We start from the raw sequence: 19,636 nt of genomic DNA, 5'->3' as shown, positions 1-19,636 counted from the left end.
CAACAGCTTAATTAATTGACCATTAATTAATGATCATTTATCTCTTGTTTACATATATACCAGTCAGAGAGTGGCTGTAAAGCTGTATGTAAGGAAATATATTAAAGAAAACTTTGTTCCCATATTAGTACAGTACTGATAGGTTAAATGTAAAAGTTTCTCTTTACGGAAATACACTACATTTATTTTTACATTTTGTTTTCTAATCTACATCTTTGGCTAAACAGTTTTCTAATCTACATCTTTGGCTAAACAGTATCAGTTATATTCTGCTTTATTATGATGATGATTATTATTAAATTTTTATCCCACCCTATACCAGTAGATCTCGGGGCGGTTTACAGGATAAAATCATGATACAGAAACACAGAATACATAATCAGAATCAAAATCAAAATAAGAATAACCCAGTTGCTTTACTTTACAACTTAATTGCTAAATTTGCATATTAAACATATTTATAAAATGGGCAAATCATTATTTCATTTAATATTTCATTCACAATTTTTTTCCTGTAGAATAACAATCTACAAAAGCTTTTGTTAAAATGTTAAGAATTTTCATTTCACTTTTTAAAAATCAAATAGCTACATTAAAACACAGAAATACTCTTGTAACATACAGCCAAACAAATGTGTAAATATTTTTACTGAAGAATTTTATTTAAAAATCCCATTAATCATTGTTTCAAAATGGCCGATTGTTCTTCCTTGCAAACAAGCATGTATTGTATATTTTTAGATGCTTGCTGCCCTAGTTGTGCACCATGGAATCCGTCCTCACTGTGGAAAGATCCTTGACTGGTAGATCAAGTGTCTTATTGTAGTTCCTTAATTCATTCTGTCTGGAAGAAGATGTCAGCTGTGTTGCAGTGAGGGGAGAATTTCAAAGACTCCAATCCCCACCAATAAAGGCAGAGGAATGGCTTTTGAATAGATTTGTCAAGGCAACCCTACTGTTCTGGGACCAGGGAGAGCAGGAAGAACATAAAGGAAGGGTTGCTGTATGAGATTAGAAAGTGAAGTTCACAAAGCATGGCAGATTTTTGTAAGAAACAGTAGATCAGTAAAACCATTGAACTGTGTGAAAAACCCATGAAAACAGTTAAAAATATAACTGGCTAGTGTGTTTGTTATCTTTTCACTAAAATGTTAAGATGGCAATATTTCTATATTTCACAAAGGCTTTAAGATGCACATTTTATAATTTGCATGCCAGTTTTTAATTAACAGCTGATTGTGGAACTGTAGCACAGTAGTAAATTACAAAAGTAGTGGAATTTTTATGAAGTATTATATTCATTTGATATAGGTAAAATTAATATTATTACTGATAGAACGTTACATCAGAGAATTTGAGATAATACAGAAGATTTGAAGACAATTAACTAGTTTTATATACAATGTGCCACTTGCCTGTAAGAACTAAGTATTCTCAAATGCAAAGTAAAGATATGAAAGTGGAAGATTTGTTTTATCAGTCATCACAGTGCCTAATAAATTCAAAAATTATGACTTCTATTGGCACTAAAAATAGGCAGCTCATGATATAGGGTAGATAGATGAAATGAAGAATTGCTATTTTAACTATTAATTATTTCAATGACAGCAATTAGCACTACATACACAAAGCAATTGAGAGAAGATTTTAATTATTATTCATTCTACCACTAGATCTAAGCCCAGTGAAGTAAAAATATACCCAGGTGACAAGATATAGTTTTAGTAACAATCACCTGAATTTCACAGTGTAAAAATACTTATATGAGATTCTTTAACATCCCATCCATATTTTAATTCACTAGCCATTATTCTTATTCTTTAAGATCCACTTTCTGAGAATGAAATAAAAGATAATGAACATGTCATGTTTAAATGTATTCAGAGAACAATTAGTTATCAGATTCAAAATGGGAGACTTAAATTAAATATATATATATTTCCTTATGGCGTGTATTTAATGTTCCGAGTTCTCATAAAGCAACTTTGGATTTTCTAACAAAGGCTTTAGAAGTTTGGGGGGGTTTTCTTTCTTTTTGTGTGTATGTATTTCAGGTCAGAGTTGTCAGCCTTTATCCTAGACAATCCTCTGTCCTTACCATGATCTGTAAAACTAAATGGTTAAACCAGAAACATTAAGGTTACAAATAATATTTTACGAAATAAACTCTAACATTCAATCCTGATTAATAGCACTGGGCCAACTAGCTGACACTGGCTGAAATCCTAAATGGCTTCTCCATTTACCTAAGGCGTTGGCATTTTTCATCAATTCCCACTCAATAAGCAGCCCTGCTGCACCATATCTTACACTAGTTTCCCACCTCAGTGTGACTGCCCCATTTTGTGGAACAGCATCACTGCTGAGATACGGCAGATGCCCACTATCTGTACTTTCCAGAAACAATTGGATACATTTTTGTTTCAGCAAGCTTTTCTAGATAGATGAAAACGACCAATAGCTTCACATAGGGGTTAAACAGCATTGTGGAGAAAATAGTGCCTTGCACCATAAAGATAACTGCCATGGGGTCAAGAAGTTCTCTCCCAATGCTATTTTCTGGACTTGGCCTCAACAGTAGGCCTGGAAGCGCTATAACACAGTTCCCCAATCCAGGATGATACCAACATCAATGGTATGAAAAGCCACAGAGAGATTAAGAAGGAGCAAGGTTCCTTGTCCTGTTCTCAGCAGAGGTCACCCACCAGGGAGACCAAGGCCAATTTAGCCTCATGGCCAGGGCTAAACCAATTGTAACTGATCTATGTAATCCATATGATCCAAGAATTCTGGCAGTTGACCTTCCACAACCCTCTCTACCACCTTATCTTGAAAGTGGGCATTTGTAACTGGTTAGTAGTTAGTCTAAGGCAAACAGATCTAGGGCCAGCTTCTTTAGGAGTGTCCATACCACTGTGACAGGCATTGGTCCCTCATGAAGTGAGCATAAGAAGAGCCTGGTGGAGCAAGCCAGTGGCCCATTTAGTCCAGCATCCAGTTCTCATAGTGGTCAATCAGATGCCTGTGGGATACACACAAGTAGGACCTGAGCACAGCACTCTTTCCTTCAGCTGTTTTGACAATGGTATTCAGAAGCATACTGCCTTTGACAGTGAAGGTAGAACATATTCATCGTGGTTCTGTTTGCCTTTTTCTTACACTGGGTTGACATTGCTCTGGATGCAACCGGTCAAATTTAATAAGCCAAGAAGAATGGGGTAAAGCATAAAGAAGACATGGATTTTGGGGTGTGTGTGTCAAGTGACTTTATCCTCAAAATGTAATCGGTTGGTTGAAAGGCTCTGGTGGGAGTCAACAACCCTGCACTATCTGAAAGAGCTCTGTCAACCAGCTACTTAAAGAGACAGCACAGGCTGCAAAATGCACCCTCTTCATCATCCATACTGCCACATAGTAGGCACACTGATGTGCGTTAACCAGTGTTTGGTCAACCTAAAAGTGAAACTTGCGACCCTTGTACTTCAGTCTTATGAATATGTTACGTAAAAGCACACACCGTCCTGGTACAACAAGAAATGTATGTACATTTCTACATAAAGTGGTACCACGAGTTACATACGCTTCAGGTTACATACGCTTCAGGTTACAGACTCTCCTAACCCAGAAATAGTACCTCGGGTTAAGAACTTTGCTTCAGGATGAGAACAGAAATCGCGTGGCGGCCACTCGGCAGGCCCCATTAGCTAAAGTGGTGTTTCAGGTTAAGAACAGACCTCCGGAATGAATTAAGTACATAACCAGAGGTACCACTGTATTTACTTTACAAGGTTGGCATCTCACTGTTCAAGGATTCACAAAGGAAAGAGCCACAAAAAATACTCTTCAGTTACAAAGAACTTAAGTGCCAGAATCAGAGAAAAGGGAGTTAATGAGCTTTGAAGTCATCCTGAAGTCATTTCCTCCCTTTTTATGACTTGGATCCTGACTTGACCTTCCACAAGTGGTATTTCATCCAGTGGGGACTTCTGCTGGAGAAAAAAGGGGGAGAAGATTTTCCCACTTTGCTCTGCATCTGATGCCCCCTTATTCTTCTGTAGTATTCCTCAATACAGGGAGCAGGCTTCCTCAAACTTGGCTCTCCAGATGTTTTTGGCCTACAACTCCCATGATCCCTAGCTAGCAGGACCAGTGGTCAGGGATGATGAGAATTGTGGTCTCAAAACATCTGTAGGGCCAAGTTTGAGGAAGCCTGCTCCAGTACGTATTTATTTTGGAGAAGGGGCACATGATTTAGCAGGGCCTAGGGGATCCATCAAAAATCACCTTCCCCTTCTTCTGCAAGCAGGAAACAACAGAGTTCTGCTCATAGGATTTGAGGATCCAAATATAGTTACATACCGATTACATAAATGAAAGGAAAAGAGACTATGTTCAGGCCACAGGGTAAATTTCAATGAGCATAATAAAACTGGAAAAGATTAGGTTTGCCAGCACACACACCAGAATCAAGCCTCACCTCTCGCATCCACTCTCGAATAGTTTTGCCAGCTTCTTGATGCCACACGTTGTGAACTGAGTCCGTCAATGCCACAGCAGTAACTTTATTCTTTACTTCTGCCTCTCGTTGAATCATCTGTAGAAAACACAAATCCAAAAAGTCTTAAAGTGCAAATGCGTCTAACTTTAAGCTCGCCAAACTACTCAAGTCTTTTTGCTTTTCACAGGAATCGATTCTAGAATTAAAAGGGATGGGTAACAGCTTGAGGGTTTCTACAATCAAGCAGTATATAAATTTTATGAAATAAAATAAATTTATGACATAAAAATGATAAACCACAGTAAAGGAAAGCCAAGATTCACAAAGGGACTTCAAACTATTGTTTATGATCTTGTTTTGCTGGTACCCAGGGTCAAGTTCACTCACAGAAACAAGCTACACTTACATTTCTTTAAACAAGCCATAGTTTAACATTATGTGCTGACCGGTCCTATTCTATGTTCTTAAACTGTGTTTTATGAATTAGCACAAAAAGAATTTTTCAAATAATAATAGTGTACAACAGAGAACACAGCATTAGAAAACAAAATAAAAAAATAAGAGAAGATACATTTGTTGAAATAATGAATGATAAAAAAGAGTATATATAACCTATGTATTGGGTGGGTAAAATGGTACTAAACATCTTCGTTTTGCTCTTTTTCATTGGGTACAACTTAATGTTCATTGAATTTGCTGTTATGGCTAACTCAGCATTTTAAAATTACTATATTTTATTGAGTTCGACTATACTTTAAACCCTTAGCTAAAGAAGACAAAAATACCATCACTATAATGTAATGTGAACATAGGTATTTTCATGTCATATCAGAGCAGTGGCCCATTTATCTAAACCAGAATCTTTGTTATTATATACAAAGGGTGAGTTTTACACAATCAATGTACCTGGCTATATATTTGTGATGATTAGCTGAGTTTAGAAGCAAACATCTGTTGGATTTATTTTTAAACACACATCTTCTCTGGATGGGAACACATGGGTCATGTACTAACAATGTGTAATGCTTTTCCTGGATTACTAGTTACTGGTACAGTCAGCACTAAGTGATTGTAGTCGCCCTTGCTTAAAAGATGACCAAATTCATGGTTCTTTTCATCATTAATTTGAGGACTGTCTTGTTGGATCAGATGAAAGGTTCATCTAGTACAAGGTTTTTTTCCCCAACACTGGGCAGCCTGATGACATTGGGAAGCTCCTTTTGCATATAACACTTCAGCTCAATTTGAAAGGATTTAGTATTTACAAGCCTTCCTCAGAGAACTCTTCAAGAACTGTTTTCTGAGAATATTTTCCTGGCTCATAAGTTGGCAGTCTCTTGTGCATCTACTCTTTTAAATTGTTGAAAAGCACCAATTTTTCAGTAAGTTTTCCATTGCCCTTCAAATCTTAACCACAGATCAGATACGCAGCTGTGCGAAAACAGAAAAAAATAACACCAGTAGTTGATTTTTAAGGCTCCAGAAAACTATGTAGTTATTTGAGCATAGCTCTCAGGAGTGTTTGAATAGGGCACAGCTCAGATAAACCCCTGAGCCTTGGAAACAAAGAACATGTGAAATCTCCAGATTTGTAAACCAAGTCCTAGCGAGCTCCCCCAAAGCTGAGTTTTACAGCTTTGCCAGATTTCCTTTACACATTCTCGTGTAAGCCTTTCTCCTGGCAAATATGACTGGTTAGACCTCTACTGTAGCCCTAATACCACCTCTAACAAGCTGCAGGACTCAAAAAGAGCCACGTTAGAGTGGTACCTGCCACTGTGTATGCATGGCATAAAATAAATATTGTCTACCTCTCATATGTAAAGTGTTGTAAGTCTGAAATTTGGACAGTTTGTACCGTTCCCCATCACAAGAAATCTTCTAGACCAAACCGGAGTGATAGGACATCTAATATCTATTGATGACAGTGTTTTTCAAACTTGGGTCTCCAGCTGATGTTAGACTACAACTCCCATCATTCCTGACCACTGGTCCTGCTAGCTAGGGATGATGGGGATTGTAGTCCAACAACAGCTGGAGACCCAAGTTTGAGAAACATGGTTTTATGATGATTCTGAATAAAGGTTTTAACAAAGTATTCAACATGCCTTAATTATAAAGCTGAATCTCCCTACTGATAAATACACCAACCCAACCAAAGTGTGTGTGTGTGTGTGTGTGTGTGTGTGTGAGAGAGAGAGAGAGAGAGAGAGAGAGAGAGAGATTTCTGTTAAAAAATGTTTGTGATGGCTGAAGGCTTAAAAGGAACTCAATGAGAGCACACTTTTCACTAGGACAGCAGTTAGGAAGAAGTACACTCTTAAAAAAACCCACAACCTTCCCTGTATTTGACTGACATCCTGGAAAATAAAAGAGAGGAGTCTTCAATATAGAAATAACCAAGGAAAGAATGCCAGAAGATTGTGTCTTCAAATATTTGCTTGTAATGTAGAAAATACCCAAATGAGATCTATTTACAAAAGATATACCTGAAACTAAACTAAGGTGACATAAATCACTTTAGATGCAGGATACCTGTGACGCAACCTAATTCCATATCTTTAACTAAAATATCACAGGATACCTGTGACGCAACCTAATTCCATATCTTTAACTAAAATATCATTTGGAAAGATATTGTTTCTTCACGATTCATAGATGAGAGCCTCAATGCAACAAAAGTTAGTTGTAACTAATTCCAGTTGAAATCAATGCAACTGTAGTCAGAACTAACTTTAACTAGGTTGGAGCCCTTTAAGATTGGTAATAATAAGATTTAATATTTAAGGGCCCAAACTCAGCTAAAGTTCATTGTAACTAAGTTCCAATGATCTGCCAAACACTGGAAATATGGAATAAGACCACAAGGTGTCAGCAATTCCCATGTTCACCAGTACTACCATTGGGCACAAGCATACAATACTTGAAGGCCTTTAAGAAGGATAGAGAAGCTCTGATGACTTAGTTGATGTAATGAGTGACCAATGAGTATATACATGCCTTGGGCTTCTGCAAAACACTGTGTAATGTCCAAAGTGGAATTGCTTAGCAGAGATACAACATTAGATGTAGAGCTTGAGAATTCTCATTATTTTACAAATTTCAAATCAAAGCTACTCGTCAAAAGCAGTCCTTACTTATCCAGAATGAGATAACATGTAAAATCACAAAGCAGCAGCATTTCATTCCTCATTTTTATTTTAATGTTTAAATCCCTGAAGTAAATAGCTTTTAAAAATGAGTAACATGAATCTAGTCCTACTTCTGCTTAGATCAGCTTTATGCAATGGACAGCCAAATATCTCTTGGAATATCACAGAAGACTGAAACAATAGCTTTTCCTATTACCTGGCTCTTGTCCTCTGAGGCATGTTGCCTATGAACATAGAAATTGTATTCAGCTTGCATGGCTAATAACTAGTAATAGATTTACACTACAGAAACTTTTCTATTTTTTAGGACATTGAGTCACTTGCTTGTGTGAGTAGACAGCTTGTGCAACCAGTACCGCTTCCTCTCCTCTCTGCAACCCATTTACTTCCTCCCAAACCTCTCTAAAGGTAAAGGGACCCCTGACCATTAGGTCCAGTCGTGACCGACTCTGGTGTTGCGGCGCTCATCTCGCTTTATTGGCCGAGGGAGCCGGCGTACAACTTCTGGGTCATGTGGCCAGCATGACTATGCCACTTCTGGCGAACCAGAGCAGCGCACGGAAACGCCGTTTACCTTCCTGCCGGAGCGGTACCTATTTATCTACTTGTACTTGAAGTGCTTTCGAACTGCTAGGTTGGCAGGAGCAGGGACCGAGCAACGGGAGCTCACCCCGTCGCGGGGATTCAAACCGCCAACCTTCTGATCGGCAAGTCCTAGGCTCTGTGGTTTAACCCACAGCGCCACCCGTGTCCCTTCTCCCCAAACCTCTCTAGAACCACCCAAAATGGTATGGATGAAGCTTGTTTGAGCAAAGCTCAGGCAGGGCAAAATGCCTTGGCCTGACTTGGGTTATTCCTCCAGCCAAATGCAGCCTGTATCTCCCCTAGCCCTGCAACCCTCAGGAGAGGATTTTGGGGGAGAAAGGGGAGAGGAGGGGAAGCAAAAGAATGGTTGCGCAAGTCACCTTCAATTTGTATAGCCACTGTATACAACTCATTTAAAATAACTGTGTATAACTAGTTTATTTTGTCTCCTGCAAAAAAAGAAGCTCTTATAACTTCACTGGATCAATGTGAATGTTAATAATATTAGCAGGGGTGGGGAGGTTCTATCCAGTCTTCCCATACTCTATACTATTCCTGATTTTGAAAATCTTGATCATGTTTGTGTAACTGTCTTTTGCACTAAATTAAAAACTAAACTTAAATAAAAAACAAATTACCCTTGTAATAATGTGCACCAATGCATTTATCATTGCAGTTGCCTTTTCCTATATCCTTTTCAGCTCTATAACTTTTTCAGGTGGCTGGGGGAAACCAGCACTATATGCAGTATTATAAATGTAGCTGGATAACAAAAATATATAATGGCATTATTTTTAGCACTTTTCATAATAATCTCCTATCCCTAAACCTCCATTTTCCACCCCCACCCCCCGTTTATTAGATTGCTGCATGTGTGTTTGGTGATGGTGAGAGAGATAACCAAAACATCTGGGATAATTAAGTCTACACTATATTAATTTGAAAAGTACATAGTTTTCCTGATTGACTGCTGCTGGGCCTACCTGGGCAACCTATGGAGATTCTAGTGACTAGAAAATCTGACAGAATAAAGTGCACTAAAGAGAACGGGGAAATAGCAGTTCTTTAGGACCAAGATATTTTCTAATTCCTCATGTTGAAACAAATCACTCTTCAGTTGCAAGTCTGAGTTCATTTGCTGGCTAAAAGATTTTGCTTCCTAGCTTCTTTCTAGAAAGCAGATTGAATTTTGGTCTTGCACAGGGTGCTGCTGAAATCTGAAAGACCAAAGTCTGCCCCTGACTTAAGATCTATCTTGTCTACAGTGAAAGGGACGCGGGTGGCGCAGTGCTCTAAACCACAGAGCCTAGGGCTTGCCGATTGGAAGGTTGGCAGCTTGAATCCCTGCAACGGGGTGAGCTCCCGTTGTTCGCTCCCAGCTCCTGCCCACCTAGCAGTTTGAAAGCATGTCAAAGTGCAAGTAGATAAATAGGTACCGCTCCAGTGGGAAGGTAAACGGCATTTCCATGCGCTACTCTGGTTCACCAGAAGCAGCTTAGCCATGCTGGCCACATGACCCAGAAGCTGTCTGCGGATAAACACCGACTCCCTCGGCCAATAGAGTGAGATGAGCATGCAACCGCAGAGTCATCCATGACTGGACCTAGTGGTCTGGGGTACCTTAATCTTTAGTCTACAGTAATTACAGTTGCTAAATGTTTTCTGGCCAAGGGAAAGTTTGAACAATAAAAAAGTGGCTTATTTCATCTAAGGAAATCTAGGAACAACCCTTTTTAAGAGCAATAAAATATCTAGTTCTGTATATACGTATGCCTGTAACTAAAACACCAATCATACCCTCCAATATTTCTCCAATGAAAATAGGGACGTCCCATTCCATGATGATAATTTTATTATTTATACCTCACATATCTGACTGGGTTGCCTGCCCCAGCACTCTGGGCAGCTTCCAACATACATAAAAACATAATAAAACATTACACATTTAAAAAAAACCCTTTCCTACACTGGATTGCCTTCAGATGGCTTGGGGGTTGGATAACTCCATACCCTCCAAAATTTCTCCAATGAAAATAGGGAAAAGGGGGACATTCCAGGATCAAATCAGAAACTGGGACGGCTTCTCTAAATCTGGGACATCTCTAGAAAATAGGGACACTTGGAGGGTCTGCAAGATATGTCCCTTGATCACAGATTTAACAGATTGATTGACCTTTGTTTCTTCCTTAGTTCATTTTAAGAAATTATATGTAGACGTAACAACTTAAAAGAGGTTGTCTGCAGATCCTTTGTCCAGTTTGTGTATTTGGCCCAGCCACCAACTTGGTTATCAGCTAATATTGCCTTCCAATCAAATCTAATCCTGAATAGCCACATGCTGCTGAGAAAGATACGTAGTTTCCAACTTGTTCCGCATCTGTCTCTGAAGGAAACACTTCACATTTCCTCCAATGCTGACCTATTAACTCTTACAACCAATTATTCTTTTGCTCATTCTGTTGCCTTAAACACTCCCCTTATCCAGCTTCTAACCTCTTGCTGCCTTGTACAAAAGTAAAAGGAACAAACTATTGGTTTGACCAGGAAGATTTTACTTGCAGCAGCTTCAGAGACTAATAGCAAATTTGGTGTTATGTGGTAGAGAACTGGACAGTATCAGGCATGTATAATCTATTACTCAATAATTGTTCAAACCTTTAAGTATACTCATTTTAACTTTACTTATAACATGTATATGCTGAAGCATTTATGAATAACAGAAAGCATATTAAAGATAACAAAATAATTGCAATGTGGAAAGACGATGATAAAATTACATCTTGGGTCAATTTAAGAATCACTTTAGTTACCTAATTTTAAAGCCGGACTCTTAGCAACTGACAAACAAGTACTGCAGAAAGTCTCTTTAACCTTAAAAAGCCAGATACAGGGTAAATACTGACAGCAAATTCATTCTCATAGTCCCATCAATGTTCTCTATCCACTTTCTGAAGGAAATATTTCTATACATGAGGAGGTCATTTCATCTCATTTGCAGAAATTTTCTCAACTGAAAATGTCAACATGTGTGCTAATTCTGGCTCCACTAGTCACTGGACAGAGACAACTGATGTATTTAACAAAGGCCACTGAAAAGCCATCAGCTGGGAGCAGCTCTTCGTCACTACTAAACAGGGGGCAGAGCTGAATCAGTGACCTAGAAGTGAAAGACTTTGTAATCTGATTACCAATCTTTTGAGCTATGCAGTCCATCCCCCTTTCATTTTTACTGATAAGAGAGAATCTTATTACCTAAGCAACTTTTGTAGCCTTTTAGCAATGCAAAAGCTTTCATTTAGTGCTCCAAAAGGAAACTCTCATGGGCACGCTTATTAGCCCATCTCAAGCATTGTCTCTGTACTACTTTCCCTTATTAATTTCAAAATAAATTTATTGGTATAAAAGTCTACTGCAATGGCGTTTCTGATAATGATATATGGTAAAGCTCTTGCTGGTTAGAGATGCTGATGAGCTATTTTCACACAGAAATGGAGGCAGTGGAGCACTTACTGGCAAACGATAAAACTAAGTGGCAATGGGCAAATAATTTGGTAATTTTCCTAGATTAGGAGCAGAGTTTTGTTTAAGTAGTTACAGGAAAAGTTTTTTCCCCCTCATTTCCAAAGCATGGTTGTTTGATGGTTATAATGCTTTAATATTACTTTATTGCAGTACTTTGGGTTTGCAAATGTGACAACATGCATTTTAAAAGGTGTAGAAAATGATCTCATGTGACAAGAGGATGCTGCTGTTTCTTCTTTTTGCCTTGGCCTTCCTTTCAAAAGCCTCAGGAAGAAATCTCGAAGACCTTTCCTGTCAGTTTCCCACTTCTCTACAGACATTTTGGCCTGTGCATGAACACTGCTTCCCTTTGGCTTGAGGTAATAAACGATTAGCTACAGCAAACTGTAATATTTCAAGTTATTCTTTGCTAGAACGCACCCAGTCAGCGTTTCAGATGTAATACACCAGGATTTGGAATTAACTTTATTTATAGGCAAATAAAACATCCTGCTTGGAATGAGGTATCTATTATAAGAGGCCATTAGTTTGGAGTTCATCAGTACCAACAAAGTAGCATTTTGAACTATACAATAGAAATAACTCTGTAGTAGTGATTAATCAGTGTTTTCCTTATGAAGTGCTAAGACGAAAGTAGATGGTACCTGTTCTTGTTAAATGGTAGATACCTATAGCAAATGTTCCAAGTATATCACGTACAAATCAAAATTAGCTAAGAACTTTGCTATAGCCAAAATTGTATATACAAAAGTAATAATACAACCCCATATTAAAATCAAAATGAAGTTTATCTTCCTCACAGCAATCAATTAGTTTCACTGAGATTTTTCCATGAATGATACATTTTAACTGTTGCATGAAAATATTTATGTATATGCGCCAGAATCCCACAGCACTTATATAGGCAAATATCAAACTCAACACAAAATTAATCACTAGGTAGCAGTGAGAAAAATGATATACTGAAGAACTTCATAATGTACTTTTATCCAAACATTCTCCTCCCTGAATAAAAGGCTCACCACCATTGACCATTTTTATTATCTCACTTGTTGGTATACTTAACTAAATAATTTTGGGGGAGGATTAAACCTTAATCAATGTTTTGTTCCCTCCAGAGTCTGCAAGAGTATTAAGGAATGACATGTTGTTTCTTTTTCTACCTGCTGGAGAACTTGGCGCTCTGCCAGACGGTAAGTAAAGAATCAGCCAAAGTTGGCTGTAGCCTATGGGCTATATTTGTACAACCTTCTTGAAACTTTTGGATAATATCTTAGTGAAATTTATAGGCCACAGAAAAGAACAGTATGAAGACTAAATAATCATTAATGTTACATTAAATCACTAGAAACACTAACTATGGCATTCACTTATGTTCTGTCAGTATTGAACTCTGGCCTTTATGACTTAGAACTATTAATGCTACAGAATCACAGAAACATGTTTTTCTACTTCCTTTTTCAGTTTTCTAGCTCATATATACACTGGTAAAATATTTTGTGAATGGAAGAAATGAGAAATTTCAGCAATTAAGTTCTAATTATACAAGAAAGCAATTTTTGATGTATTATTCGGTAATTGAATATATGCTTTTAAACTTCTAAGGCTTGTTCTGTGCATATCTTTCTCTTGACCTTTGTTCAATGGAATTACAGTAACTCTTCAGTGATTCCTTCTCACTTGTTTTCTAAAGCTGTTCAATCACACTTGCTAGCAAGAAGCACAGCTGGCAAGGGATCTAAACCTCATCACAGGGCAAAGTTAGCCTTCTGGCTTTGCCAAGAATGACATTTCAAATGAAAAAAATGCTATTTATTGTGTGGGGCATTTGATTCTGTATTTGTTTTAAGTGCAAATAGCTCCATCCTTTGTACTAACGCTGCATTTAGACACTACACTAGATTAGACAGTGCACTAGAAACAAAAACAGCAATGAATTAAACTGTCTGGATTTTTTTTTAATAAGAATACCATTGTTAATTAAAGTAAGATTACAGAAATCAGCTGAGTTTTTCCTCACAGTCCCAAAAGAAATCCACAATGGAGGATAAGCAGTGCCCCCTAGTGTTATTTACAACAGACAGAAATCAGAATAAAGGTAAGCTCCATTCACTGGGATCTTTAATGAAAAATAACGCAGAAAATGTTTATATGCAAAAGACTTATTGCAAATATATATTCAAACATATAAGTTTAACACAAAAATTATAATAAGTTACATCTAATAACTGATACACATATGTGGTATACTCATACAAAGTATGCACACGCACACACTCTCACTCAAGAGTCTGACATGGCCAAGATGTCTTTAATGTTCCAGGCAGCTCAGAAAAAAAACATTTCCACACAGAATAGCAGGCCATGCATGAAAGCGGGTGTCAGAAAGCCCAGCAGAATCACTCACTGTGAAGATGTCTAATAGGGATTGCTGAATACACAATACAGGCAGCATGGCCTGAATGACTAAATTGGAATAGCCAGAACATAGTAAGAAGGTTTTGAATCAACCAGATATTATAATTAAACCTGTAATGAATGTTCTGACTTTTCTCCTTTTCTTTTGTTAATTGGGGGTTAACCCTATTTAGACATTGTTGGGGTCTGATGTCAACAATTTTATAATTTAATTTTGATGCCTTCCAGCAAATTATCTCAGTAACAATGACCGGGTACATAAGTAATATGTTATAGCCCTCTCCTAAAAATATACCCCAAGTGGCCAGGTTTCACTAAACATGAACAAGCCTTTAATAGGAAATAAGAATGTAATCTTGTCTTAAGGTTTAAAAAAATATTTTCCCCCAAGTACACTGAAAAGAGTAAGCAAGTTATTCTATAAATATGGAACACCACCCAAATTCATTAGCAAGGGAATGCAATTAATGCAAACAACCCCCCATAAAAACATAAAGTGTTGGGGGGGGGGGACTTTTTCAGAAGAGACAACTTTCAGATAGCGCAAGACAGTCATGTATGTCAAATTATTTTTTCAAATGGACCACAATAGAAAGCCTGACAAACTAGTGTTTTTCCATTAAAACTGCAAAACTCTTTTGAAATGAATTCAGATCACATGTTTGCAGTCTTCCATTTAAAGCATTAGTAGACATTCACTCTTATCCTTGCATTTTAAAAAGGAAATAATTAGCCCTTTATGAAAAGATTACAATGTGCATTTTAAATTAATGTTTAAAATGGAATACACACAAAAAGCATTAGTTTAGTAGATAAAATGCTAGCCATTAATGCTTAAAGTGACAGTACCTACGTATTTACACACTTCATAGTAACTATTAAGTAAAACTGGATGAAACTTTAATTGACTTATATTCAGTACATCATTACTAAATGAAAAGCAAGAATTTCTATTGTATGCTTGGGATAAGAAAGTCACTGTGTGCCTCTTCTCACAAGACATTTTAAAGGTATTTCCAAAAATGTAAGGCATAAATGCAACAAACAGGTGCTAGCAACAGTGTTTTTTTACATTGTCAGATTCCTCAGGGAGCTGGAGAGGTCTCAGCTCCTCAGCAAGTGTACATTTGGTGGCAAACATGAATTTGCAGTTATATACTGTGTGAAACTGAAACTTTAAAACTATAAATATAAGTTTAATTAATTAATGATTTTAATCAGTAACATTTTAGAAAAAAAACAGTGTCACTGATTGAATGTTGCTACTTCTACAGCATACTGAAGACAGCTAGTATTGACATAATTCCTATGCGAAGCCTTTAAGATACATTGTAATGTCTGTCACAGTTTATACCCTTTTCATATCTTTATCCTAAGTCCTCTAATTAGATTAGCTTGATGCATGCTTATTAGCATGATGTGAAAATGAGGGAATGTTTGTGTTAGGGCCAGGAGAACTGCATGTCTTCTGCATCCCAAATCATATTCTCAAGACTGACTCTTATTACCAGGAAGGATGTTGCTATGATCAGGACCCCGTCTTGAATAACTGTTCTGAAAAGGGGTGCTACTTACAGAAAGCACAAAGCTGTAATATTTTTACAGGGGCATTAAAGCCTATATAGCACATTCTCTTCACCATCAGAAGGATGGTGGAGACTGCTTCTGCAGCTGGCTGTTCTTATGATACTGAAAGGAGTCTAGAATAATATGCATATGGTGCTTGCCTTGATTTTACAAACTGTTTTATGGTAGATGTATCATACTGCTTTGAGAACCTCAGCTGCACAAACTGTAGTGTTAAAAATCAGATGTGTTGCAGTGGATCAGCTTAGACTAATCAGAGAATGAGAGGTTTACTATTTTCCTTAGCTTATCAATATATAATTGTAATATATGTGTGTTTGTTATCTATAGCTATCTACCCACACAAACACACAATTATCCTTGATTTCCATATTAGAAAATTAATAAAGTCCCAAGTCATACACGTTAAATGCCAGCCAATATAGTATCATATTGGGACAGTTAAATCCCAAATGGAAGCTGTCCCTTTGAGGCTAATCAAGCTTATCTGTTATTTTACACAAATAACTATGCTTTGCTTTGCTTTGCAGGGAGATGAGAAACTCACTCACATTATACGCAAAGAGTGTAAAGTGTCCACTTGCTGCTCACAGTCATGAACATAAACTTTCACTGGGGATGCAGCTGGAATGATTGCAAGAAGAGAGCACTATTGTGTAAAGGGTCAGGCAGAAATAGGGAGGGACACCTTCTGCATTAACAGCATCAATAGGCCTTTGATGTTATAACAATTATTGTCCTAAAACTGTTTAAGAATTCAAAGAATTTTCCAAACATACTCTATAATGAGGGTATACAGATATATAGCCAGAAAGCTGGTGGCAGAAGGGAAATGGCGAGAATGTATCTAATAGTTATTTTTGTTTTTTCCCCATAAATCACTATTTCTTAAGTACTAGGTGCCTACTCAATCATGAAGTGCTAGAATGTTGCTTAAAATATTGTTAAGAAGCAAATTAAGATTATTTCAGAATAAGCCATCTTAAAAAAATAATAATCTACGCTTAATTTTTAATCTTCCCCACTAACTATATATACATGGTGTGTTCAGCTTTACCAGATTCATGCAGTCCTCCTGAACATTCGAGTAATTATCTAGTTGTTTCTCCCTTGTTCAAAATACTGTGGCCATAATTAAACAGGCAGGAACTTGACTTGTAACTGAATGTCTCAACGACACAAAACTGTACTTGCCATGTATGCAGCTCGGGTCTGCATTATTATCATCATAATAATACAGATATGTTTATTCATTTATTTCCACAAACAGAAAAGAAATATGGAGTAAAACTTTGCAATCTAAGAGGGTCATGAGATATCAGGGATTTATGCATCTACACTATAGAAACCACAGCCACGTGAAATAGATACATTTACTGTAATAAGCAGTGCAACTCTTTCTATTAACTTTGGATCACTGTAAACTAAATATAAAGGCAAATAAGAATGGCTTAATGTAACATTTGAGAGCAACTGTGACTGTGTATAATCCAGGTTAATCCCATATAAAAATTTAAGCAAATTTAAATATAACATTTCGTCAAGCAATACATTGAAGTATTCAGAGTATGATGCAATGTTTGTTTGTTTTAAATAGACCATTCTCACTTAATTCATTTTATATTAATCAAGAGGCATGATACTGAATATGATTGACAAAGCAACTGCTTTTGGGTACAAAGCACTGAACATCATATTTATCACAATAAGACAATCAAACATGACTGTTTCACTGCAAGGCATGGAGAAAAAATAATCACCCTATAACCTTTTACTCAACTAATAATATCTCAAATGCAGAACTATTTTTTTTCTATGGCAATATACACAAATATATGTCCTCTATAAAGCAATGAATCAAACTAATCAGATCCACTGAAATCAATGGACATGGCTAATGCAAATCCATTGATTTCAATGGGTTGACTCTGCCTATAATTTAGTTGTATTCAATCCTAGATGTTTTACATGTTGATATTATACAAAAATTATTAATAATAAAGTATTTCTGACTCTAAAACCAAGGATGCCTGTCATTACCCCTTATGGAGTGGTAGAGACATAACACTGGTAATGACTTAACTTCATTTTTTTTATATCAGACCCAGGGTTGTATATTCCATATATTAGTTCCTCCTCTATGTGGATTACCTCCTCCACCCTTAACCATGGTTACATATTACATTGGCATTGATATCAACCAATTCTAATGCCAAGCTTCCCACTTAAGTAGAGTTTAGAGCTAGTTAGCAAGCCCTGGTTAAGAAGGAACCCAATTATCACGCATCATGGTTAATGCATAACCATGCTTAAAACAGACAAGGAAAGGACCAGGGCAATTGCACTGAAAGAAGAGGGGACTGTGAGTGTGATCTCATGGCCCTCTCCCAGTTGCTTAGCACTGGTGATTGGTTAAGGGGTCACCAACATAATGTTTGCAATGGCCCTGTGAAGTTAGTAAAGTGCAAAGCATTCCTTTGAAACCACAAACAAATATCCATATGGGGTCAACATATCCCTTAAGTGGAAAAATGTGAATGCCTAACTTCACCTAATTAAATGCTAATTTTGTAGGAATTCCTCAAAATAGACTACACAATCCACCCGCCAGGCCCAGGAGGCAGAGCAATCTTAAATATTTTCTAATGTTAGTTTATTTTAGGTTTTTATAATTTAATAGATTTAAGCAGACCTTCTGTATTACCATATACTTGTTTGGTCTTATTCCTACAATGATAATTCTTCCAATTCTGATTTTCTGAATCACAGCTGAATTGCTTGACTGCCTGTTTGTTCTGAAAGATACATTTTAACTTTGGAAAGAAAACAGCTTCTAACTTCATGAAATGATTTTTGTATTTAACCAATATAATCAACCAAAGATCAACATGATAAAAGTTAATATATGGTGTCAAATATATTACCTGATATATTATCATCATATGCCTAAACATTAAATAGTCTGTCAATACTTCCAATTAAAAATATTTACACTGATAGCTAAAATTACTGATAGTTCCTTTACTACATAATATTGCAAAATATTTCCGTATGCTCAGTTGCTAGGGCAGCAGAATTGTCAGCAGTTTCTACAAATATGAAATGCAGTTGCAGTTTTCACATACAACTCACAGGTCAATGTATTCTCCCGTTTTAATAATGGCTTTTCCTATTACATTCATTATTCATATAGAAAAAGGATAGTACTTTTAAGGCATTATATTGCTTTCTTGAGGAATATGAGCTTTGTGACTTGAGAGGCCATTTTCTAAAGATCCTAATAGCCAAATGACATCTTGGGATATGCTATGCTCATACAGTATTTGCATAATAATGGAGGTATTTTATACATACGGGCTGAATTACACTTATCCAAGTTCTATTTTTAAAAATGGGAATTACAAAAATTCCCTATTAATTCCCTATTTCCCTAAAATAAATTCCTTTTTTTTATAATGAAGATACAAAATCAGAATACAAATGTGAATAAAATAGGAACGTGAAATAGTTAGCATGAAGCAATTCTGTTGATTTCATGAAACAATGCTTTAATGTTTCCTAATCAAACTAGATTTGAAAAGCGCTTAACTTTGACTGGATCATGCTCTATGTATTTTATGTTGAATTGTCGCAAAAGATCATTTTAATGTTGGTTCTCCAACTTATTTTTCAATTAAAAATTATTGTTTTATTTAAAGTATTTATGACAAATTTCAGAGCCACCAGAAATCATTTGCATCCTAGAAAGAACAGAAATTAGAAATGAACAGATCATAACATTCACACCTCACTGGATTCCACACCCAATAGGTATGAAAATGCATTCTTGAACGGGATACAAATGTCCATGAGATGCACTTGTTTCTTATATATA

General features: G+C 36.7%; 1 protein-coding gene across 8 annotated transcripts in view; it reads right to left on the bottom strand.

Annotated features, from left to right (window-relative positions):
- The window catches only part of ARB2A (ARB2 cotranscriptional regulator A), a 201,303-nt gene that overhangs the window by 68,009 nt on the left and 113,658 nt on the right, over positions 1-19,636 (bottom strand). For all 8 annotated transcript variants that reach the window (XM_083404186.1, XM_083404191.1, XM_083404189.1 and 5 more), the window contains exon 9: positions 4,478-4,594. In XM_083404186.1, coding sequence (XP_083260312.1) covers positions 4,478-4,594 — 117 coding nt within the window. The remainder of the gene's footprint in view (positions 1-4,477; positions 4,595-19,636) is intronic.

The sequence above is a fragment of the Podarcis tiliguerta genome, assembly GCF_965153285.1.
Source record: "Podarcis tiliguerta genome assembly, chromosome: 11".
In the NCBI taxonomy this organism is placed as follows: domain Eukaryota; kingdom Metazoa; phylum Chordata; class Lepidosauria; order Squamata; family Lacertidae; genus Podarcis; species Podarcis tiliguerta.
The sequence above is the reverse complement of the archived record's forward strand: the minus strand, read 5'-3'. Positions and strand labels throughout refer to the sequence as shown.